General features: G+C 40.7%; 1 protein-coding gene across 1 annotated transcript in view; it reads left to right on the forward strand.

The window, feature by feature from the left end:
* Window positions 1-25,390, forward strand: part of babam2 (BRISC and BRCA1 A complex member 2) — a 76,608-nt gene that overhangs the window by 45,776 nt on the left and 5,442 nt on the right. Inside the window, exons 7-8 of the mRNA XM_046413287.1 lie at window positions 6,130-6,239; window positions 20,505-20,604. Of these exons, the coding sequence (XP_046269243.1) occupies window positions 6,130-6,239; window positions 20,505-20,604 (210 nt within the window). The remainder of the gene's footprint in view (window positions 1-6,129; window positions 6,240-20,504; window positions 20,605-25,390) is intronic.

Below are 25,390 nucleotides of genomic sequence, written 5' to 3' on the forward strand. Positions count from 1 at the left end.
TCAGCAGACTCTTAGCGAGTCTCATGTGAGTTTAAATTCTTGAGTCTTTCAAGTTTTTAGCAGATTATGTACTCCATTTAAACCCATACATAAATACAAGACAGTGACATAAACAAGACCAGGCAAAACTCAGCTATTTCTGCAGGATACAGTGTCCCCAGAGAGTATGTGTACTGAAAGTGGTTTTGCAAGGTGGCCACTGCACACTCAGGCATATTTAATTTTCCGTGAATAGATATGAGTTTAAAATTTGTTACAATTCTTGCTTAGCAATTACTAGCTGTATAGCAAAGTGCAGCCTTGTTTCATCTGTGTCATTGTTTTGGTATCACTCGTTCACTTTGTTGCTTCATAAAATATTTTGTTTGCACCTTCGCTACGTGGTGTTTCGGAGAGTACTGCATGCAGGAGTGTGCTGAACATTAACGCCTGTAGCTCATGCACCATATGCAGAGACCTGCCTGAGCATTCAAAACTCACAAGCCTCCTGATGAGGCTTTTGATTCAGGACTGTTGGCACCTATTCATTCTGAAAGAGCAATAGCCAGTGAGGGGAAACACCAGCACTCAACTGGCTAATGGTGTAATTTCATCACTCACTCACTAAGTCACTGACAGATTTTCACATTTACTGTGGTCCAGCCAGAAAATGAAAGACCTGCAGTTTCAGTAGTTGCCAGCAAATGGCATGTGTCGAAATGTCTAAGTGTCAAAACTGCTACGACTTGCCAGGAGATGGTTCATATTGTAGCAGTTCTAGGCTGGTGGTTATTTGTTTGTGGAGAGGTGGCAGTTTGATTGATGCTGCAGATGTGAAGCTGGTGCTGTTGGGGCAGTTGGATGACATTGGCTGGGCCATATTTTAGATGTTTGGTTGCTAAGTGTACTTATTCTTTTGTAGTATCCTGACTTTTGCCACTTAACTACATCTTCCATCATTAGTAGAATTCTCCATCTTAGTTTATATGAACTGTAAATTGACACAGAATGGTATACAACAATGTCTGATAGCTGATTCCCTACTCTTGTTAGACAAGACTGCACCCTTTTGCTTCAGAGGGTTCTGTTGCATATAAAGCAGAATAATTTTTTTTCTTTTTGTTAAATTAGCAACCTCCATACAGTAATGGCACAGAAAAAGTAACTGAACACATTCCATGTTCCTTGGGTTGAAAAACTGATCGCAGATCTATCTGCTATCTATCTACTAATGTAGGTATCATATTGTTTTAAAGTTACATCAGAAAGTATTAATATCAGTACTTTGATACTTTTGACAAACTTAACACACTCTTCACCCCCTGAAAGAGCATTCACAAAATTTAAATCATAGTCATTCAGTTTTTTTTTTCCATTTCATATTTTTCCCTGGTCACCCACTTCCCCTCAGTGGCACAGTGGGCTCCTGCAAAGGAACCCACCCCCAATCTGAGAACCATTGGTATAGACCAAGGGAAAAAAATGTTTTTGCCTTTTAGTTCTAGTTTGTGTTTGCACTGAAGAGCTGTGAACATGAAGTTCAGACTGAAAATTATCGTTGAGACAATTTTGGTGTCTCAGGTTTGTTTGGTTTGCATTAGGGTTTTACAGCCTAAATGAACTAACCATGCAAACTCAAACAGGTTCATTTTAATGGAGCCAAACAAGGTAAGAGTGAAAGCACCTAGAGTTAGCCTTGATCACCAAGTGAAGAACCAGAGTTTCTCAAATTGCCCAACCTAAATTGCAGCTGTTGCTTTGTACTTATTGTTGATTGCTGAATGCAAAGCAGCACTATGTCCAGCATGTGTAGAGGGGCACTCAAAACTGATCGCCTAGAAGCTGGACATGTCCTTGCACAACAACCCTGCTGTCAGTCAAGCCGCCCCATTAAGTTGGGCATGACATTTAAAGTTGGGCGAAGAAGGCGGACAAAGTGCCCTTACCTCCTCCGTACTAGCCCTGCAGTCGAGCCCCTGTGTAGCGTTTGTGGATGAGTGTGATTGTGTGTGTTGTGACTTTGGCCAGACTTAGTCTGGCATAAGGACAGCTGTCACATCTCCAACCTGTCACATGCGACACAGAGGAGATGCCAGAGGCCGGGGCATCAGGAGACACAAGGACGGACACAAAGAAGAGTGTCTGTGCATTTGTGTGTTCATGAAGCCATGTGTCTGAAAGAGTAAGGAGGATGGAGGACATGGGGTGGTGGCCACGTGAAACGCTTTGACTCGGAGGCACCCTCTAACCTTGATGTCCACGCGTGCACACTCTTCACTCGCTTTCTTAAATCCAGTCCTAAAGGACTTGAGTCACATCCCCCAGGGCCATGTAGTAAATACTGCTTTAACATCCAACCAACACCCCTGCAGGACGCCCTCCTTGCAGTCCTCTGACCCAGGCCATTTCAGTGCTCATTACTTACCAATGAAGAAGTCTCTTCATTAAGGTCCTGCCTGTGGCCTATGGAGCAAAGGCTTTTTTTTTTAAATGTTCCTTCTATAATAACTCTTTACATAAGCAAGCAGCAGTTGCCCTCAAGTGTATTTAGTTGAAAGGGCTTAAGATGTGTGTATGTGTGCACAGAAACATTAATGGCCATTTGGGGGCTTTTATTTCATTACAGAGGGAAGAGCTCTTCTGTTTCAATTTAAGTAATCGTTTCAAGGCGACTGGGTTAAAAGGTCAACTTTGTTCTCATTAAGCTATCTTCTCATAACTTGCTGTATAGATTTGCAAAGTTTTGGGAGAAGAAAATCACGAGAGAGTTTTCAGATGCCTCTAAACTACACCACTACATTACAACAGTATTCCATAACCAAAACCAGCTGTCATATAAATCATTTGTATTGCCTCTCTGCACTTTAATTTACTTTAAACATCCCAAGCATGAAAACTTTTTTCTCCAGAAATGGCATCATGAAATTTGAGCAGTGCATGACTTTCAGAGACAAAAACATCTTGCTCTCGCTCCCAGTAGTCACGAAAAAGCTACGTTATTTAAAATGTGTTTTATAACCATATCATATTTTATTCCTCAGAGATCATTGGTTTGTTTAGTAAGGTACAGCTCCTGAGGCTTTAGTGGTCATGAAGATGAAGACTGTTAAAGTCGTATTTCTTGAGCTATATGCTTACACTGAACATAGAAAACCACAAACTCAGTCAAATCAGACATCAGACAGCTGCGTTGCTTTGTCTGATATCGGAGACTAGACAGCCCTGAGGGTCACAGATGACTTAAATCCACTTTGCATCTGCTCGCACAGTGTATGGAAATAAATATATAGAAGTTTAAGTACCTTTCATTGGCTGTTCAGGTATCACAGCAGTGAAATGTTGATGACAACCAAAAAATGTACTCTGCTGTGGTGTCTCTTTGATGTTCATTTACAGAGACAAGGAAACACTCTTATTTTAAAATTTTGGTTTATGATAGCATACCTAGAAAACTTTCAATCAGCGAGTTGTATTTTGTGTTTAGTGCCAGTTAGCAGATCCTAGCTTGCTAACACAATAAACTAATATGGTGAATATGGTCAGCACTACAAGTTGAGCTCATGGGACTGCTTTGTGGCTGTATTAGGTCAAAGTACAGCTGTTATTTTTTTGTTCTGATAATATTTAATTTTAGGCTGATACCCTGGAAGACAGTGGCAGACATAGAGAGTGAGAGAAAATAATCATGTAAAGTTTGATATAAAGTTATACTAAACTAAACAAGACTAAAAAAAAACCTTTTTACCAAACTACATATCTACATAACTTCAGCTCCCTTGCACAACACGTTAATTTAGAATGGCAATAGCTAAAAGTTAAAGGGTCTGGCTTTAGTTTTTGTTTGTTTGTTTCACTGATGCATTATGACTTGTGACAGCTCTTCTCTGTCTGCTGGGACGAGATGAGTCTGAATCATTCCACAAAAAGACACTCCTCTCAACAGCGCCCTTGGTCTGACCCAGTCGAGGGATGGTCCGCTGCAGCCCGAGCAGAGCTGCCCCACGTTCCCCATCTGGCCCTCTCACCTTCCTGTTGGTTCTCATCTGTCTGTTTACTCTGTCCCAGTCCAAAAGAAGCATCCGTTAAATCACCTTTAAAGATGAGAACGGGACTTGACAGCTACAAACTGGAGCAAAACAATCTTTTTCTCAAGTCCCGCGCCCACCCCAGCCCCACATCTACATGCCTCTTCCTATCTGTCCCGTATCGTCGGCGGCAGAAGCTGCGAGCGCTGCTGTGAGGCAGAGAGCAGCTCTTGTTTACTGATGCACACTATATTGATGTGAGCTGATTCCATCAGGCAACACTTTTGGCTGCCACACGCCCCGCTGTCTTTCACTGCCTCCCTTATACTCCGTATGTCTTTCCTCCCTAATGTATCTGCCATGACAAGACAGACTGCATGATATTCAGCAGAACTGCAGCCATTGTTGTGACTGTTTATATCCACATATGCTTCAGTGTAATGTAGTGTGGTTTCAGGAACTGCACATTAATGACCCTTATTTGCCTTCCTTGTTACACACAAAAGGCAAAAATCCTCAAGAGGTGCTCCCCGTCCCCATGACATTTGTTACACACCTGGGATGACAACTAGCTCATATTCTGGGTGATTTTATCGTTTTTGATTACGTTATGTGTTTTTTTCTTTAACTTAACGCAATGTTCAGTATCATTAGATTACATGCAGGAAAATTAATTCCACTCTACTTGGAGGAAAAATGTTCAGTGGAGGAATTTCTTTTTCCACCCACTCAGCCGTGTCTTTCTCAAAGCAATGGTCAGTTTGCTTTTGAGATCAGCAGTCCAAAGCGTGTGTAATTAGTTAATAAGCCTGATCACGTTTGAGGCTTCCGTGCTACAAACTGGTTGCACCGTGCCTCTGTCCATCATGCATGGTGGTTAGATTTCCTCTCACCACAGCGGGCAGCGATTATAACAAATGGATGAGTTCAAACCATCTGTAAGACATTTGATTAACACTGCCGAGCCTCTGTCAGGAGAGAGAGAGAGCACAGAATGGTACTTGATGTGGAATTGCACTAATGACAGTGCCTGAGAAAGTAGCCATGCTCGAGGAAAAACATCACAGAATGAGAAATTAGAGCCTTGAAGAGACAGACGAGGTTTGTAGCGAGCAGCTCCGGGTGGCCTCTGCATCCATCTCACACATGATTTGATTGGTGCTCCCAGTCATCAGCTCTGCCACATAGTGCAGCTGTTGAAGCTAATGTGGCATGAAACAAAACAGATGTTTTTTCTGGTGTCTTTGCTCTTTGCCTCTCCAGCTCCTTTAGTATTTTTGGGACTTGCACGCCTATTTCGTGACATAGATAGCTACTTTATAGTGACTACCTGAAAACTTGTAACCAAATCTAAAGGAGTCAGAATGCTTCAAATAAATGTTTGGCAGGTTGTGGAACAGCACCTAAATCTCCCTCCCCTTTGCTCGTAAAACATTTTTTTATACCTTTCAAAAGTTGACAATTCAACAAGCTACCCCGATACACACCATCATTACCCAGATGTGCGAAAACAGTAGGCGGGATTTAAAGACCGGTGTGTAAGATTCAGTGGCATCTAGGAGTGTGGTTGCAGATTGCGATCAATTGTACACCCCTCATCTCATCCGCCCATACAGTGGTTGTAGAAACAAGTCGGTGCAACATGGCAGACATTGTCGAATAGGACCTGCTTCATCTGTAGATATAAAAGGCTCACTCTAAGGTGAAAAATAACAAAACACAATGGTTCTTATTTTTAGTACATGCAAGTGCATGCCAAAACTATGAAGACCCTCAAGGAGATAATGTCTGACAGTGTACAGCATCAATCCCCATTTAAACAATTATTCAGTCTCACCCTTTTCTATTATGGCTGACTTCTTTGGCCCATCTTCTAGTGTGGCTTTTCGGAATTGGAATTAAATTTGTCAGTTCCATGTGACGGGCAGCTTTTCTAAAAATGCTTTCTGTGTGAATTGGCCTTTTAACATGTCAACACCCTACAAACTAGTTCATTTCATGCATGCCCCAGCCTTGACTCAAACAATTCCATGCTATGTTAGTACCAGCTTCATCTCAATGGTGTTTTGCCTATGGATAGTGCTCATGGTGAATAACATCACCGACATGACCTTGTCTTTCTCAGGACACTGCGCTGGATCCTGGAGAGGACGTAGCCCTTCTCTCAGTGAGCTTTGAGGATGCTGAGGCTACCCAAGTCTTCCCTAAACTCTACCTTTCCCCCAGTATTGAACAGTAAGCATATCACATTTATAAATGTGTTTTGATTTTTCCTTTATCAGCTGTTTCAGTTAAACGTATGTTTTGATGTTTTAATGTATGCTATATCCATTATAGTGATTTGTTTATGCAGCCAAATGCAGTAGCAAGAGGTCAGATTTTATCTGCGGCAGCAAAGAACCTCAAAGTTACAATAATGAACTGGATTTGAACTGAGATGATCAACTTTTTCTCATTTAACAACAACTATTCTACCATCTTTTGCATCTAAATTTTTTTATATTTATATGATAATTTAAAAAAAAAACCGTTGTATAATGTGTCACTTGACGTGCATGAAACAAGTTTATCATGACCATTTTTGCCATTATGCAGCAGAATTTCTGTGAAGTACTTTACTGTAAATTTGTGGTATAAAAGATATATTAACCCCCCAGGATTAAAAGTCCTTAAATTCTATTGTGATATTGAGTATTGAGGGAGAAGGAAGGGGTCTGAAAGTTTGTTCCAGGGATTCACGAGAGAAGGTACCTTATGAATAACAGGGAGGGTCAGGAGAAGGTCAGTCAAAGGTGATGTGGGCCCATTTGCCCTGCTCCCGATTTTCCAGAACGCAAGATGTAGTTGACGGATTAACATGAGTGTGTTGTGAATGTAGCGACATATTATGTCACTGTGAATAATTCCTCATCCCAGTGTCTGGACTCATCAGTCAGTTGCTCAGAAACAACAGGGGAAGAACAAAAAATGAGATGGATGACACACAGCGTCTGAGCTAGGGATGACTGGATGTCTGCAGACATCTGGGGTGTTAACAGTACAGAGACTGCGTGCGTGCGTGTGTGTGTGTGTACACAGTCTTGTGTGGAATGTTTTCTGTGAGTCTGTGGGCACTGTGTGAGTGGGTACTTCAGCAGTGTGCGTATTCTCTTTGTTCAAATCCATCTTTGTGTGTGTATGTGTGCATTTGTCAGTTTACATTTGTGTGTGTGTGTGTGTGTGTGTGTGTAGCTGTGTGTGTGTGTGTTTGGGTACATGCTTGTAGGTTTTTATATCCCAAATGTATGTGTCTGTTGTCATGTGTTTGTGTGCATGAAGCAGAATTGGCTTTGCTCTCAACACAGTCTTTGTAGGTGTGGATGTAGATGTGTGTGTGTGTGTGTGTGCATGTGAGAGGGAGAGAGAGAGAGACAGGTATGGGCCCACTTTGACCTCAGGGCCCCACGGTCTGGGCTTTCGTGCTCGGAATAATCTCAGGCTGATGTTTATTTACAAGCACACGCCCCGTCGCACCAGGTTAGGAGACCTCTGCCCCCCTCCCCCCTCGCTCCCCCACCCACTTACCTCCGCTCTATCATCGCTTCATTTCTTTTTCTTTCTCTCGTGCTCGTCCTCCATCCTCTTGTCTCTTTTTCATCCTCATCTTCCGTCCTCCTCTGTGGTAGACCTGCTCGTTTTTTCTGATTTTTCCAATAATCAGACGCTTCCTCATCTCTTCCATCTCCCACCATTTGCATTCATTTTTTGCACATTCTGTTTCTCTCTTTTACTGTATGTATCCACTTATCTCTCCAGCACAATCACCTTTTCTCCAATATGTAAAAATAAACTGTGACAGGACCTTATCCCTGTGGAGCATCTGCAACCAAATACCCTAATTACACCACACAAAACAAAGGTCACCTACCTACTGCTTGTCCTACATAATCCTCATTTTTTCCGTGCTGTGCATGTGTACGAGCACATGTAAGTAGAAAGACTGCTGTATCCTCTTTACAAGACACAATTCTAATGACCTTGAGGTAGCAAAACCTCCAGGATGTTTCATTTATTTATTTATTTTTTACTGTAGTATTAAGCATTGATAACAAATATACAAGCTGTAGGTTTTGCTGTCTGTGGCTTGCATGTACTGTGCGTTCTTGGCAATGTTGCCTGGCCCTGCTTTAACAGAGAATGTGCGGTTTTGATGGACACCTCTCTGCACAGATGTAAACCACTTGGTTGTGCAGACTTTCACCAAGAGCGCTGTTATGGTGTTGAAATTGCAGAACACCTCAGGGTTTACATATGCATGTTCATTACATCTGTCTGCCTGTTTTATGATGAGACTGCGCTGTGTGTGTGTGTGTGTGTGTGTGTGTGTGTGTGTGTGTGTGTGTGTGTGTGTGTGTGTGTGTGTGTGTGTGTGTGTGTGTGTGTGTGTGTGTGTGTGTGTGCATATTTGTGAGCGAGACTGACCTTACCGCAGTTCTAGACCAGACTGAAGCTGTTGCAGTGGTGTTAGAGGCTGTGCTCCTCCGCCAGTTGTGTGAGGAGAACAGACAGAAGGAGGCTAAAGGCAGTAGAGTTGAGAGCAGAAAGTGGGGAAACTACGGCGCAGGGGAAGGAGAGGGGTGGTTGCTGGCGGTGGGGGGGTTAGATAAAGGAGGAGAAGCTGTAAAACAAATCCTCTTCATCTAAACCCAAGAAACATGTGAAAAAGCAGAGGCTTAACAGCGTCGCATTGAGCCAAGCTCTCTTTTACCACCCCTCTTCTCCTGCTTAATGTTGCCTTTTTGTTTTGAGATATTTGCACATATGCATATCAAGGCCGTGCATGAATATGCTCTGCTACATGCTTTTGTGCACCTTTTTGTCAGCTGTGTGGGAGTGTGTTAATTCATGACCCAGGGCAAGAATGTATGTTTTTCTGCACAGTTGTTTGAAGACAAACGATTGCATGTGTGTGCAAGTTCACGCATGAACGCATTTGCATTGTGTTCTTTGTGATGGAACTTAATTTAGCACGAGGATGTGAGCAATGACTTTTGTTGTACATGTGTTCATGCAGATCTGTTACCCTGTTAGTTTTCGTCCATGTCCTTACTAACCCTTGTTAGTCTTTGGTCTTGTGTAGTTGCTCGTTGTCTCTGCATTGGCTTCAGTGAAGAGGAAAACTCATTTCTTGCAGCGTTCCTGCACATTTCTCTGTTTTTCTAGCAAGCATTTGATAGACAGCGACATGCAGGAGCTTCTGCATTAACCCGAGTGACCGCGAATGTTCACAATATTCCACACATATAATGCCAGAATAAAATTCACATCAAGACAGCTTTGGAAATTGTTTAGATCACTTCTAATTTATGAAATGGTGAGTGTAGCAGCTGCAGACAGCTACAGAAATTGGCTCAGCTTTGGTTTTGGCACTGCTGGATTTCAGTGTTGGTGCAGCCTGTCATATCAACTACATCTATTCAGTGTCAAAATGTTCTTTATGTCTGCAATCTTTCTGTCATTCCGGCTTTTCATCCTGTCATTTTTTTTCCCATTTATCTGTTATCTGTGCATTCTTCCTCCCTCTGTCCACACATCTATTCTTTTTTCCCACTCCTTTATCTCCTATATGACTCTTTTTTCTGGGCACTTTGTTTTAATTCACTCTTACCAGTTTTGTATCAACCCTGCTTTCCTCCCTTGCTTAAAACCTTGCTTTCACCACGCAGTTCTGTCTGCCACCGGGCACAAAATCTCCCAGGAAAATGAAAACTGACTAGCGATCCAGTCAGGCTGGCAGCCTGGCACCATTTCTGTCTGCTTTCATGTCTCCACTACAGACTAAATGAACGAATAAACTCACAATTTTGTCTTGTGTTGTTAATATGTGCTACTGTAAGGAAAATGGAAGGCAGTCCAGATGTCTTTGTCACAGCAGTAATACCACTTTGAAATTCTGTTCGGGAAGGAGGTGGGGGGTCTGTTTCTACTTTAAAGTTGTAATCCTTAGGATTTCTGTCCTGGCTGATTTGGTGGTATGGCGGTAATAGAATAACACTTAAGGTAACTCTGGTTGCGCAGCTACAGAAATACACCTGGTTTATCAGTTTATGGTGCAGTCGAACAAAAGCCACTATTTTAATCAGCCACATTGTGATTTACATCTCACTTGCACTCTCTGCGTGTATCCACAACCAGAAGCATATTTTTAGCCTTAAAGTCTCTTTTCAAGCTTTTTGCTCAAAACTGCAGAGACTGTAAAAACCAAATGACTTACGTTTCACACTGCACCTGAATGCATACAGTGCGAGTGCAGAAAATGACCGCTGTTTTGTTTTGGAGGTGCATTTTTGATTAATATTCACTGACCATGGTGACAAAAAACACATTATTCATGTGACTGCAACACACATTTAATAGTGAAGCAGCAGCTGTAGGATACGTTTGCATTTGCAGTAACTTAATATAGCTCTGACGCAGTGTAAAGAGTATGCAGTGAGGCTATTAGCAGTGAGATAAAATTACCTCATATTTCAGGCAGCATCATTTTCCTGTGAATCTGTTGTGCAAAGGTAGACGACCTGAATTAAGAATGGGAAAAATGCCATGAATAGTATAAAAAATGGGATTTGATTTCATGAAAATATTCAAACTTTAAACTTAAACCATTGAACAGCTTTGTAAAAAGCTGTAATTGTCTGAGTGTAGGAGCTTTGGACAGACATCATTTCAGCTTTGGTACCGCTGGATTTCAGTGTTAAGTGTAGAGGCATATCAACTACTTGTACATGTTCACATCCACATCTTTCCGTCATTATCTTATTTTATTAGTTATCTCATTATCCATTGTTTAGTTGTCTGTGCATTCTTCCTCTATCCTTCCGTCCCTTGCTCCCTTACCCTTCACTGCTGTCTTGTCTGTCTCACTTGTTTTAAATGTACTTTTTCCTGTTTTTAACTCTTGTGTCCTCGGTCGTATTTCTCCAAACCCCCCCCCCCAAACCTCCACCACCACCGTTTTTCACATGTCTGCCGCCCGTCTCTTTTCTCTCCATCTTTCTCCATTTTTCTATCGCTCCCTCTCCTCTGCTGATCCCTCTGGCTGATCCTCAAAGGGAACCGAGAGAGTGAGTGGGACTTAAAAGAGAGAGAAGAGCTGTGCTCTACCCAGCAAGGTCGTCCCTCGCTCGACTGAAATGCAGCGAGGAAAAAAAACAACACACGGGAGAGAGGAGAGCTTTTCCCTCTCTCCTTTTCTCTTTCCTCCACCTCTCTACTCTTCCCTTTCATCACTCCTGAGTTGTTTGATATCTCACTTTTACTCTCCTTCAGCAGGGGCTCGGATCTAAGAGCTCTGAACGCAAACTCGTAAGCCCCCTGAGCTACAGTGTTATACCTCTATTTCTATTCCCTCTTCCTCTCTTTTTCTTATTCTCTCTGTTACATTTTCTTCCCCTGTCTTCAAACAGACGATCACTGTAATGTTTTCTGCTTTACAGAGCGGCAACGGGGAAAAAAAGATGTTGAAATACCCTGACAGACTCCCACATTTTTACCAATAACGTACAGTGTACGTAGACTACTGCATCGGCTCATCTCTTTGATGGGACTGTACTACCGTATTTTCCTCTTTTTCTGTAGGAAAATTATTGATTATGAGAAATCAAATCACTGTTATTCTGTAGGCTTACAGATTTACCTGCTTAAGAATCAGTGTTCATTTGTTATATAACGTTTTATAGACCATCTAGAAGAAAATATACTGTGAAAGGCATGGTGATGCACTGTGTAGTCCCTAAGATTTTTCCTCCCTACTCATTCAACTAGCTGCTCAGTGTAAAATTCATGTAGACGTTTTGAGAATGTAAAAAATGTTTGTTCTCGAGGCGTCTTTGGGTAGAGTTTGTGAAGTAAAATGATTTCTTTTAACGACTAGTGTTACAGTGGAGGTCGTGCAGTGATCAGACCAAAGAATGTTGCATTCCAGAATCCCAGAAAAACAGAATAATTATAAGACAGGGCAGTCGTCGGGTCACAAGTATCAAGTGGGTTGGGAGCGTGTTGGCTTGCGTTTATATACCAAAGAGACAAGTCCAATTAAAGATATGAATAGCTCTCGGATTGGGCAGAGATTTTCATAAGATGCAGTTGAAACATATCTGTCCTTGTGGAATATCCTAACGTCAGTCTCTGAGAAGGCATCAAACAATTTCTGGTGAACTAACATAGATAGTATCCTTCTGTGGCTTTAGGCAGTAGAGCCTTTACTCCATTTTTATCATTTCACTGAGTTGTATGTAACAGTACATGAAAGCAGAGCTCTCCAGATGGCATGATAATTGGTGACTGTCTTTAAATGGAGAACAGAAAGCACGAAAAGACATAATCTTTTAGATTGATATGGTGAAATGATTAGGAAAAAGGTGCTTATTAACACAGCAAGATTAGCATTCATTTGCAGTCGCATCACTCAGTACAGTCCAATATTCAGTCTACTTTCCACTCTGTTTCGCTCTCCGTTAACTCTTAAACAAGCAAGGGAAATATCTGGCTCCTTTGCTGTTAAAATGCTCCACGGTGTTGACCAGCTAGTCACTAACTGTGTCTGTCAGCTGTGTCTGTGCTGGGCAGGTAGTGTTCACTCAGTCTTTTAAAGCTTTTAAAGTTTTGATGAGTTCATTGGGGCTGAAGCAGTAAAGGAGGACTCTGAGGACCTCTGACCACCAGAGAACAATGTGCTGAAAGCCATGAACACTGTCTGTGGTAATGTAGTGATGTGATGCACTTTCTTATAAGAATATTGATTATGGATGTCCTAACGGATACACACACTACTCAGTATTTACATCCGGGAGCTGAAGACAAGAATATTTGCTAGTTTTGCTTTTAAAAATGACTTAAAAATGTGCCAAATACCGAGGACCCTGTTTCAAAACAAGCTAATTTTAAATTTAAATTATTCATCTGATACTAAAGGTACGATCCTGCTCTGTGTGGATACAAAAGGCTCATTCTAAGGTAACAAAAACACTTAGTTTCAGGTGACTATACACTGCTGGAAATATAATTACAGATATTACATTCCATTTCTTCCCTTAAAGTCTACCCTCTGGACCATTAAGGAGGATGTGATTTTTGACATGAAGCCATCATCTAGACTGGGACTAAAACTCTACTTGCTGTTGTACAGTGGCATCGCAGAGTGATGTGTCTTTTACTGCACAAACAATCTCTGGCAGAGTAGACGCACAGAGTTTGCAGAGAGCTCACAAACCCAGCTACAGACAGATTTAATTTTGGCCTGCCGTCTAGTTACTCATAGAATTAGCTTTAATTAGTGACAGCTGATTTGACCTGCTGTCGGTCACGTCCCGTTTCGACTGGCGAAAGTGATGGTGTGCTCTGGATAAAAGCAAGAAGTTGCAACCTTAACTTTTATACTCTGCTCTTTGCCAATGAGACGGAGATAAAGCTCACTGAATTTACTGCTCCTGGTCTCAGAGCAGTCAGACACCAATGCAAACAATTCGTTTTTTTGCATTTGCGCAATCTGCTATGCAATGAAATGTTGCACTCTGGAAGCCAGCTGTCATTAAGGAGAGCAGCGCTGCAACACCAGCAGGTTGAGGTAGACAGAGGATCAGATTAAAGAAAAGAAAGGATCGGATTTAGAACAGCAGGATCAGCTCGGGACATCTCTACTTCTTTTCTTTTCTTATTTTATTCTTTTGTTGTTAATGCTGCATTGCTCATTAGTATGGCTTACTGAGAGCTTATCTTTTACAGTGAATGATTTGAACAAGTAATGAGACTGTTTCATAGTAGCATGCGTCAGTTTGAGAGACCCTCCGTGTTTAATCTGGCTCTGTAACCATCAACAACCACACACCTGCGGTCTGTTGTTTTTTTGTTTATTTTTTTTTTTCACCTGATTGCTTTTGTGTCTCCTCCGACCATTTTGTAACCAGACTTCTCACTCTATTCATTTTCACTTTTACTTCTCGTTTACCTGATTGTACTGTGCCCATGAGATGAGTTGGATACATCTCTCCTTCCCCCAGAAAACCTGCTGCATTGCATAAAAGAATCGAGTGGGCACCGTCTCTGCCCCCAAACCAGATTTAGGAGCCCAGAAAAATCAACACAGAGAGACAGTTTTAGGCTGCAGTGCACTTATGTTTGTGTATCTGCATTTGCCTTTAGGTGCCTGTGTGTGTGTGTGTGTGTGTGTGTGCGCGCCTGCCTGCTGCCTGCCTGCCTGCCTGCTGATGTGTGTCAGTATGTGTGTGTGCATGTGCCTGTGTGGGTGTACAGTTTGTGTGTCCCTTCTCCAGGGTCTGTAGAGGTGTTTTATAGCCTTTGAAAATCTTTGCATTTCGATCAGATATTTTTCAAGGTTTTGTGAGCGCCTTGTCACAGTCAGAAATTGTCAGTCTGATGAAATAAATTCACCACTAACCCAGCAAACCCACTCAACAGTCTGAGATGTCAGCGCAGACACTTCACTTCCCTCAGCAGCTCAAAGCACTCTGCCACTTTTTCCTGCTCCTTGAACACTCCTGCATTATGTGTTTTTCTATACGTCTGTGTGAAGCGAGTTTTGCGATGCTGCTTTGCTGGGTTCTCTTCAGTATGTAGGCCATCTAAAAATCCCCTGTGGTTAGTATACAGCATGTGTGCATGCTAAATATTTTCACTGAACATCTGACCAGCGTTGTTCATTAAAAAGAGATCTAAACATGCAAATAGCATGACTGAAAGTTTGCAATGAACTATTTAGTGGCTTTTAATAATAAATGTTATGTACATTGGTGTCTAAATGACTTATGCATGAACATTAATAGTAATAATAAACCATATTTATGTAGCGTTACCTAAAACCACAAAGTTACATTGAATAAACTCACAAAAGGAAATGACAAAGAGAGCAAGGTTACATATCCATTAGTGTGCAGTACAGAACCCATGCACAAAAAAACATGTGCATTCATGACATAAGTCACAATCAAAACCAGTTCAACCAGTCAGAGAAAACATTTATGGGGTATAAACTCAACTGAGCCTTCGACCTAAACAGACAACCTCGCAGCAGTCAACAGGTGATGATTCAGATGTTGTGATTCTTGTACAGCAACCTTTTTTCAATTTAGCCCTGCCCCCTTCAAACCAGTGACAAGAGTACAAATATGAAATCTGTAATGTAAAATTACCAAAACTGGGAGAATTTCTGTGTTTATATAGGACCCCATCACTCTGCGTAAGAACCTGACAGCTTTTCTGGTCATTTAAATCAAAAGCATTATGGTTTTCATGTGGTACACACTGTGCCGGGATTTGTTATCCCACAGCCGAGTTTAGCTCTGCTCCCTCATCATTAGTGCTTCCAGCTTTGAAACAGGGAATTATCAAGGGACTACAAATTCCACAATTGGGAGTTTCTCTGATAATATACACAATACTTGTTGTTTTATTAACCTCTAAAGGCACAGTTTATAATTTTTGAGTAGCTTCAAATTGGGCTGCAGTCACTGGTGACCTGTCCTGTCTCTGCACATTGTCAAACTGCATAAACCACCTGATATACAATAGCCGCAACCATGTAGACCTGCACCCAAGCCACTGCTGGATATGTCAGTTACTGCCAGTAGACGAATGATAGTCAGCAGTAAGAAAATGTTTTCCTGTTCCTCAGCCTTATAAAATTCCAGTGTATAATACTTGCAGCTCTCGGCTGTTATTAATCTGGCTTTATTCAAATTAATGATGAATAGTGAATCTGAGTAAAACTCAGCACTGTTATGCCAGGATAAGAGAAAGGTTACTGACTCCTATAGCCATAGGCCAAAGGCGCTTTTTCCTGTCACAGAGGAAGAATGGAGTGTAATTTAGTCCAAAGAGTCAACGGGCAGAGTCATATGTGGGCCTCTGAGGAACCTCCAGGCTTTGGGAAATGAAGAATGCAATCAAAATGAAAATGCTGCTGCTTTGAAACTACATTTGAATCTCTAAACAGTTCTTCTTAGCCTTATCTTTCACTTTGGTAATGAATCATGTCTGCCCTCTTTCCAATTGAGTCTTTATCAGCTCTCACACTGTTACTGCACTGCCATGCACACCCTCTCTCTCTCTCTCTCTCTCTCACACACACACACACACACACACACACACACACCCACACACAAAGAGACACACAAATAAACAAACTGAGCTTCGTCACATCCACCTGAGTCACACAGGATAATCTCTGGTTGATGAAGTCACAGTCAGCCCTGTCACTGTACAGCATGAGCGTGTGTACGTGTTTGTTTACATGCATGCATGTACCACTGTCTACAGTAAATATGTCATACAGTAGCTTGCATTGCTCAGAGGGGTTGTGTTAGGCAGCATGTCTGCATGATGACTCCAGTATGTGTGGGTAGTGTTGAGAGCAGTGTCACCAGTGGAGACAGAAGCGCGGACTCTTCAGGGTGCCACTTGGAAAGTAAAACACCATTATGTCTACACTCTGAGCCCACCCACAGGAAACTCCATTTACAGCAATTTAAAGCTCATACTGCGAATCTGATAATACTGACCTATTATAGTGAAGATACAGCCATGTCAGAAACATTTTACTTACTGCTTTCTTGATAAAAATGTCAATTTGTACTTTCATTTATAAGATATCCATCAACACCTAACAGCATCACTTTGGTCAGTGTTCTGTCAACCCACTGTCTGATTAAAGGGGAATTCCACTGATTTAATGCTTAAAGGTCAGCACATGAGTCCCAAGGAGTACCACTCAGCCTGTGAACAGCCTGCTAACAGAAAACCTGTGTTACAAACAGAGAGTGTGGGGTTTGAAAGCCACAAGCATTTACCAGACAGGAAGTGTCTGACAAAAATCTACTTTCAGTTGCATTATTAGGAATGTAGGATCCAGCAGCTTGCTCTCAAATCATATTAGGTATCAGAAGGGCATCCTTTTAATTTTTGCACACACGCATGTTTATTGCTTATTAAAATCTTATGTCATATTTCTGGATTGTAGTAACTCCTCAGATCAGGGATGCAGGTTTGCACATGTTAAAACTGCTGCCTCATTAAATTCACTCAGCTTGACCTTGAGATAAAGTGTTGCTTTTCAGATATCTGATCCTTAGTTTTGGCAGCTGAGTGCAATTTATTATAGCCTTCCGCAGTTAAACATGGCTCATGTTCAGGAAATATACTCTGCAGTCAGCATTTCTCTGTAGGGATTGTTGGCTTTGTTCAAGGTGGAGGCTTGAAAAGCTAACTTAACAGTCATATTTTGAAACAGTGATTTCAAAACGGTAGGTGAGTGAGTCATGAGTGCATCAACTTTGGGGGAAAAAAAGGAAACTTAACTAGAAGACTTAACTTTGAAATATAGAACATTTATTGACAAGGAAGCTTTTTGATGCCTGCTGATGCCAGCTCTGTCTGTTGACAGTGTCTGTCTTTCCACAGTGTTTGCTGTCTTGAACTGCTTGAGGAGAAGCTATCCGCTTCCTATTAGGCTGCCAATTATGAAAGCGAATGTATTCAACTTTGTTCCACTTAAACTGCGTGCTAAAAAAAAATAACAGTTTTATGCAGTGAAGCACTGAAGCTTAGCTTGACAGCAACTGATTCTCTTCATTCTCACAGGTGATCTGTTCAGAAAGTACCATAATCTGTTTTAATCACAATCATGATCCATGATATAAATTCCGTTTTTTTTTCTTTATGTTGAAATGCTCTGTGCTTATGAATTAATCCATTTGCGCCTTCAAAAAACAATATTGTATTGAATAATGTTACGTGAAGTTTGGAAACAGAAGTAAGAGGACGTAAAATATCACAGTTTCTACAATTTGTCTGAAAAGTAGATTTAGGACTCCTTCAAGACTGAGCTGGATTTAAAACCACAAGATCGTCCAACCCTATTCTGCACCGTTTTATTGCCAGTTTCAGTAGCCTGAATAACCCTGGAGTAACTGCCATTTTTTAAAATGTGGATGTGGACCCTCAGACTGGACCAACTCCTTTCATTTGTTACTAGTATAAGAGGCTGGCATTTAATCAGCCTCTATTCAATTAAATGTTCCAGTGGCAAAAAAAAGAAAAAACAATCCAAAATGCATCACATTTGTTTGCATGCCTGCCATTGACACAAATGAGTGACGAACACACCACCATCTATTTTGTGCTTCTGTCCGCATTTCCATTTGAATGATACAGAGCTATTCTTAGATCTGTGGGAGGATAGATGGGCATCATTTAGATTTTCAAAGGCTTCTTTCCTCGTTGCTGCAAGTCATTTTCAATCAACCATTTGTTGGTGCAGAGCAAAATGCACAGACTAATGCTAATTATCTGACTCTAAGTGGTGGCTTTAGAGTTCTGGAGAAAAGGGTTATGACAATGAAAATGGCTAAGACCATATTAATATTCAGCTCAGTATCAGTAGCCAAAAAGCCTAAACTTGGACCAGTGATTCCGAGCAAACGCCATTAATGTATTTGAATCATTGTGCATTTGTGTGATTCTTATCTTGAGGTAATTTCAGTAAATCCAGTAAAACATTTGTGTGCCACAAGTGAACAGCTGCTGAGAAACCACAGAGCATGAGAACAGTTCTGTTAGTTATTTTGCAGCTTTCAGGCCACGTTTTAACAGTCAAGACTGTGAGTCCATTTGCTGTTGACCTGTTCATGACCCCTGTGAAGACATCATTTCCCACAAACGTTTGTTTTGTTTTGTTTTTGCTTTTTGTGGAGCGTGACAGTAAGGTGGAGTGAATGGTGATGTGCTCCACCTTCCTCCTCACTTACTCCCACAGAATTTCTTTGGAAGTTTTAGCATTGTGCAATACTCAAGGCTACTGTGTTATGTTGAAAATATTTTCATACATCATTGGGAAAATTTCTTTGTGGCTGTGGACAGATGATGCAGAGCTGTACACGTGAGATGTGTACTCATTTGCTATAAGACTTGGCTTAGAAGAGAGGAGACTTGACTGAATGACCCCTAAATATTGAAGAAGCCGGAACGAATGTTGCTTTTTTTTGGATCTCTGCCCAGCTGTCAAGAATAATTAATTAACATAAGCAATATGTCTCTTTCCATAACTTAATGCACATCTTAAGTAGTAGCTGCTGCCATCGGAAAAAAGAAAAAAAAGTCTAAATTCAAATTTTTAAAAAAAGGTTTAAATTAGCTTTTAAAATGAGTCATATTTTTTCCATTTATTGAGGTATTTTTACTCATTTATATATTCATATTTACACTTATAGATTTATTTATTTAATATTGAATTAAATGTCATTCAGTACAATATATCTAATTATGAATTGCCTACCAGGACTTTAAGTTAACTGGACAGGTTTTGCTCATTAATTACAATGCAGTCCTCTGCCTTGGCTCCGTGCTGTTTTCAGATGAAACCGGAGCAGTGATGAACAATGTTCCACACAGACAGGAAGTCATCATGGTTCTTGTTGTACAGTAACACCTTGTTTTGAGTGTTCTCAATGGACTGTTTGACACAGACAGAGATGCTTTGATTCTTACTTTTGACTCAACATTAAATGCTCTGTTTTCATTGAAAAATAGCTATTTTGTGTGTTTTTGGCCCTTGCACACATGAAATTTCACTCTAAGCATTGATAGATTAGAAAAACTGAAAACTTGGCACTTGACTTTCCCACTAAAGACTTAGCAACATCTCTGGGACGATGTGATGAAAGTGGTCTATAACTCATTGTTATTGTGCTTCACGTTTAGAGACATTAATGCCATTTTAACTTCATAAACTTTCTGATCAAATAAAGAATAAGCCCTTTGGGCTGCATTTCAACAAATGTGATCTTTGTCATTTGACATTATGTTACATGATCTACGTGCATCATGCATGCCTAACCTGATAAACAGCAGTCATCCACTTATAATATGACATAATGGCATTTCTAAATGCCGTGTGACTGTCCTGCTTTAATGAAGAATGGAATATAAATAGAAAGCTGCTGAAGAAATCCTCTTCTGTGTGTCTTAAAATGCACATTAAAAGCCAATAAGCGGTTCCTTGAGACCTTTAACCCATCCTCAGGGTATTCCCTCTGTTTTTGCCCCAGATCAGAAAAAAGGAGGGAGTGACTACTTCGGTTGGTTAGTCACTGGGGAGCTGCAGCAGCAGATTTCCTGATTAAACAAGCATGCAGTAATCACTAATGGAGCTGTGCTGCAGGATTGAATCAGGAGGACGTCAAAAGAATAAATAGACAAGTGAAGGAGAATGAGGAGGATGCCACAGGCATGGGACAGCCCTTTATTTTTAATTCCACAAGTTCAGCAGATGGTAGCCAGCTATTGTGCTCAATTATAGTTCTTGTTTTGTAGTTTAAATAAGTTTCCATGAAGGCAGGTGGTAATACAAAGTCTGTGTGTTGTGGTGGCACAGAGAACATGGTATAACTTTATGTTCTTGGTAACCAAAGCATGTGTATTTACAGGTTGTTGTCCTTTCTATTTAATCAGTGCACTGGGAGGCTCCTCAGCACTTCATATCCCAGCATTCCCCAGTGGTGGATGCCTAATTGACTATGTCCCTCAAGTGTGCCAGTTACTCACCAACAAGGTAAGCGTGCTTCTTTTGTGTGTTTCTAGATGTCTTCATCACAGACAGGAAATGTGCATGCTTGTGTGTGACAGGTATGTGATTCATTTATGGCAAAAGTTGTAGACTCTGGTGCAGCAAAGCATGTGTCCACTGAAGAATGTCTTTAAGCTGCATGTGTGCATTAATGTGTGTATGAGTATTCATGCACGTGTGTCTGGCATCTGCCGATGTGGGCGTGCTGGCCGACCTCCATAGGCTGTCTGAGCGCTCCCCGGCATCTGCAGGTTGACAGGTAGATACGCTATGCAGAGACGATGCCATTTCCCTCAGGGGGAATGCCCATCCCCCACCCCCACATACACACACGACACATGCCCTCCCATCTCTTCCTGTTCACCTGGACCCTGACCAGCACGCTCAGGGTGTCTGGAACTCTTGTGTCCCCGGCTGACCTCCTGTCTCTTGGTGTTTAAGTCCAGCTGCAGTGTCTGAGCCTGTGCCTCCACTTTACTGAAGAAGTGAAGGAGGCTGCAGTCTGTGTTGGGCAGACACCATGAACAGCAGAACCAATAGCTGATACAGACACGAGGAAGGAGTGCAGCCACTTGCTATTATTTTCGTTTTCACAATTAATTGAGTCCATACAATGTCAGAAATTTGCTAAAAATGCTTTCCACAATTTGCCAATATTGCAACAATTATCTTGCTGTCAACTGCAAACTGCTGCCAACACCACAGAGCTACATACGACAGCATTGGTATGCTAGCTTAAATACCATTTTATATTGTTGCAGTTTGAATTAAAGTCTATCCTTTGAATGTGGAGGGAAAAAATGAGTGTAGAGACCTGTTAAAAAATTTCAAATCTTCAGCGTATAATCACACCGGCTCTGTTTCCACGAGGCATGGTTGTGTCTTCACACTTTTCTTCCGTTATCCACACCAGGAGCGTTTCAGAATCAGAGCATTCGTTGCCTGTGTTTGCTGACTCTGCTCAGGTTTTGTTGATTTCATCATTTTTTCTTGATTTTTGGGCTTCTACCATTGGTAAGTAGGCAATGTCGGAAAATAGCCTGACATGCGCTGCAGTGCATCGCAGCCTGAACTCATGCGCCTGATAAAGCAGCAACACAAAGAAGAAAGTGGTGACTATTGCTGTTGAATCAGTTTTGGCACTTTTGATTGGCTTCAACAGTATCTACATATCTTCCACACAGTGAAATTGGAAGATGTGGAGTGAAGTTTAAAAATGATCACTTTACCGTTAGAGACTTTTTACACCCCTGTGGTTTGAGAGTGTTGTCTCAGAGATGAAAGACACAAGCTGGAGGTGTAAGCAGATTAGATTGGATTTTTATATATACATATATATTTCTTATTGTTTGTGAGATTCATCAACTTAGACCAAAAGCTAAAGAAAGAAAAGAAACCATTCTAACATCCCAGACAAAGATTCTTATAATCTTTTCGAGGACATTCTGTGCAGTCATTTTGTTCTTTTAACACCCTCCTTTATTTCCTCCCACTTATTCCAGATGCTGTGATTGTATTGACACAGCTATACCACCACATACCTCAGCTGTGACTGTGATCAGTGATGGCAGCATCTGGCATCTGCATCGTTTAAGAAAAAAGAAAAAAAATAAATAAATAAATAAAACGTGGTGAAAATCAGCTTCAGAAGCTAATAGGCCTTGAGAGGTTTTCAGTCATCTGCTATATACATTCAGTAAATGAACACAAGATAGTTGCTTTCAATCAGTTTCAATGAAATCATCCAGTCATCGTATTTTTTGACATGACTGTAATTGTCAGGTAGGAAATAGGCTTGTGAGAGGGAAGCTGAGAGTTATTAAGAGTGAAAGCAGTGTAATGTGTTCTTTCTCTCAGTTGTGTGTTTTCTTGCTCAGTAATATTCTCTGATGAGAGTGCTAGTGTTTATACAAGAGATTAACAACCTGGTGTTAAACAGCAGTCCGACATAAAGATAATAATCAAACGCAACATTCAAATTTATAGCTGGTAAATACATCATATGTTCTCGTTGCTGGCATTCTCATTGCATTTAATAGACAGTGAAAGGAGAAGTCAGTTACAAAAACAACTGTAGTGATCACCTGGTCGACACATTAATATACAGCAACAACTGTCAGTCCTGGAGGAGGAACATGTTGTCTTTCATAGGCAACAGATGAGACAACAGGTTCCTTCCACTGCTCTGATCTCAAGGTAAACAGGCCGCGAATACTGTGCTGACATCGCCGTACACCTAACAAGTGCATAGTAACAATCCAAATAAAGAAAGATAGAAACCAGTTCCTGAAAGTGCGGGGGTTAGGTTCATTTATTCACCTGGAAACAAGTGAGACTACAAGTTTCAGTCTCTCTTTAAAGGTTTCAGTGCTGTTTACCTCTGTGATCAAGTGTAGATTTTACTTTTCAACTGCTTCTGCCAGCAAATATGTCCACAAGATCTCACAGAGCATGTTGTCTCTTGGCACAGCAAAGTGCTTCTGAACTAAAGTTTGCATTCTGAACACTCAGACTAGGGATTTCTTCCTGCCTTTACAGTATTACATTTGCACATTTGAGATATTTATGATGATTAAATTATACATTTTTTTTGTTTGTTTGTTTAATTATTTTATTATTATTTGAAGTTTGCTTGTTTATACTTAGAAACTACCAGGTCAGCTAACCTTTTTTGACTGAATAACAGAAGCAAACTTGAGTCATGCTCTTCCTAACCTGTAACCTGTGGACCGTACTTTCTTGCAAATATGATAGAACTCTGTGCTCCCATTTCTTTTAGTGATTTTTTTTTCCTCCTCTACAATTTTTCTGTAGTATTTGAATTTTGATGGATGTGTTGGATCTTTTCAAATAAGATTTTGATTTTTAACATGAATTAATAGTCACGTATCAGATCAGTCTCTCTTTATAATATGAAAGCCGGGGGTGGTGTGAATGCGTATGTGACAGAGAGAGAAGAGATTTCTTAATCACACAGCAGGAAGCACTTCCGGCGTTATTGCATCACACTCCCCACAGACACATGCACAAACACAATAAATGGATGTGCGGGCGAGAGAGTCATGGGTGCAGGCAGGTTTGAATACCTGCAGAGCGAGATCACCTGTCTTGCATCATTCAAACCTCCAGGCAGCCAATAAAAGGACTTGGCCACGAGTCGCAGAGGCAGTGGGGGCAGGAAATCTTTTCTCAGCATGGGTGGGAAAGTTCAGTGATCCACAGTTCCCTTGAAACAGGCACACACACACACATATGCGCAGGGTAACTAGATAAACAGCTTATTGAGTGTGCGGCCTTGCAGCTTTTGAGAAAGCTAATTTGCCGCCCCTACTGTCCCATGTAAACATAATTGAACAGGAGGCTGAGTCACAATGCGTCTGTGTTTAAGGGCTCTTGAAGAGACGAGTCCCGTCACATGCACACGGCTGTGTGTATCAGAGATTACAACTTTCCTCTCTCACAAAATGCTGTCATTCATACATGGTTGATGAGTAATCACAACCATGCAGTGGCAGCGGGTAAGGCAATACAGTCTCTAGCTTTATTCATGACATACTCTGTCCTCAAATGAACCTCGCTATTTTACCACAAGATACTGACCACCGCTTCGTGCTGGGACAAATAATAATAACTGCAATGTGGACTTTCAGCAGACGTCATAGATGCACTGGCGCCAATTCACTTTACAACCAGGTCATCACAAGACCATAAACTATAAGAGTTAACTGATTAATCGATTCAAAAAAAGTGTTAGCAGCTATTCTGATAATTGATTATTTCAGGCATTTTTCAAGAAAAAATGTTGCTTGAAAAATGCCTGAAAATTTGCTGGTTGCAACTTCTTAAATGTAAAGCTTTGTTGCTTTTCTTTGTCATTTATGACAGTAAATGAAGGGCCTTTGGGTCCTTTGGGTTTTGCACTGTTGGTTGGATAAAAGAAGAAATTTGACATCTTCACTCTGGGTTCTGGGAAATTGTGTTATTTACAAATTTGGGAGGAATAATCAATTCATTGTTCTTATAATCAGCAGACTGATTGATAATGAAAATTTGTGCAGCCTTAAATATGATTTCAGAATGAAAAACAATACTCAATACCACTGTTGATACCACAGCAACAAAACAGAATCCACAGAATAGAACAGAATTTTTTTTTCTCATTTTTCTGATTAACCTGTATGTAGTATTGAACACATTCCAACACATTTATAATAATGTTAATATACATGTAGTCTTGGGTTGTAGATTTTACTGTATTTGGACTGATGTTTCCCATTTTAGAGGCATGTTTACCTCTACTTCTACACAGATAAAGGTTTGATTATCTTGACAAATTATATCCAGGAAATTGGTTATAGAAGCTTTTTCAGTCCTACAAAGCCTGAGATTAAAATATATACATCTGCCTGAAGTGGTCTCTGCTGGCTAAAATACATATGTCTGTGTAACTTTGAAACTTTGAAGGTGTTTCTTTCTTGCAATATGTTGAACAGTAAATAAGTTAATAAAATAATGAATAGTGAATAGCTCTACTGGTTTTGATTTTCTGGCAGCCAAATTTTGATTCTGTGCAGTATTTACATTTCTCTGTCACATCCAGAAGTTATTTGGTGCTGCATAAAATTAAAAAAAAAAAAAAGAAAATAATTTTTAAGACATTTGATCCTATATTTTTCCAAAAAAAAAAAATTAGATCTTATATTACCTATTCATCATTTAATATTTTTGGGGGAAAATTTTAATGGCTGTAATATTGCTTTTCAGTGGTTTT

This window comes from Scatophagus argus, chromosome 15 (genome assembly GCF_020382885.2).
Source record: "Scatophagus argus isolate fScaArg1 chromosome 15, fScaArg1.pri, whole genome shotgun sequence".
Classification (NCBI taxonomy): Eukaryota; Metazoa; Chordata; class Actinopteri; family Scatophagidae; genus Scatophagus; species Scatophagus argus.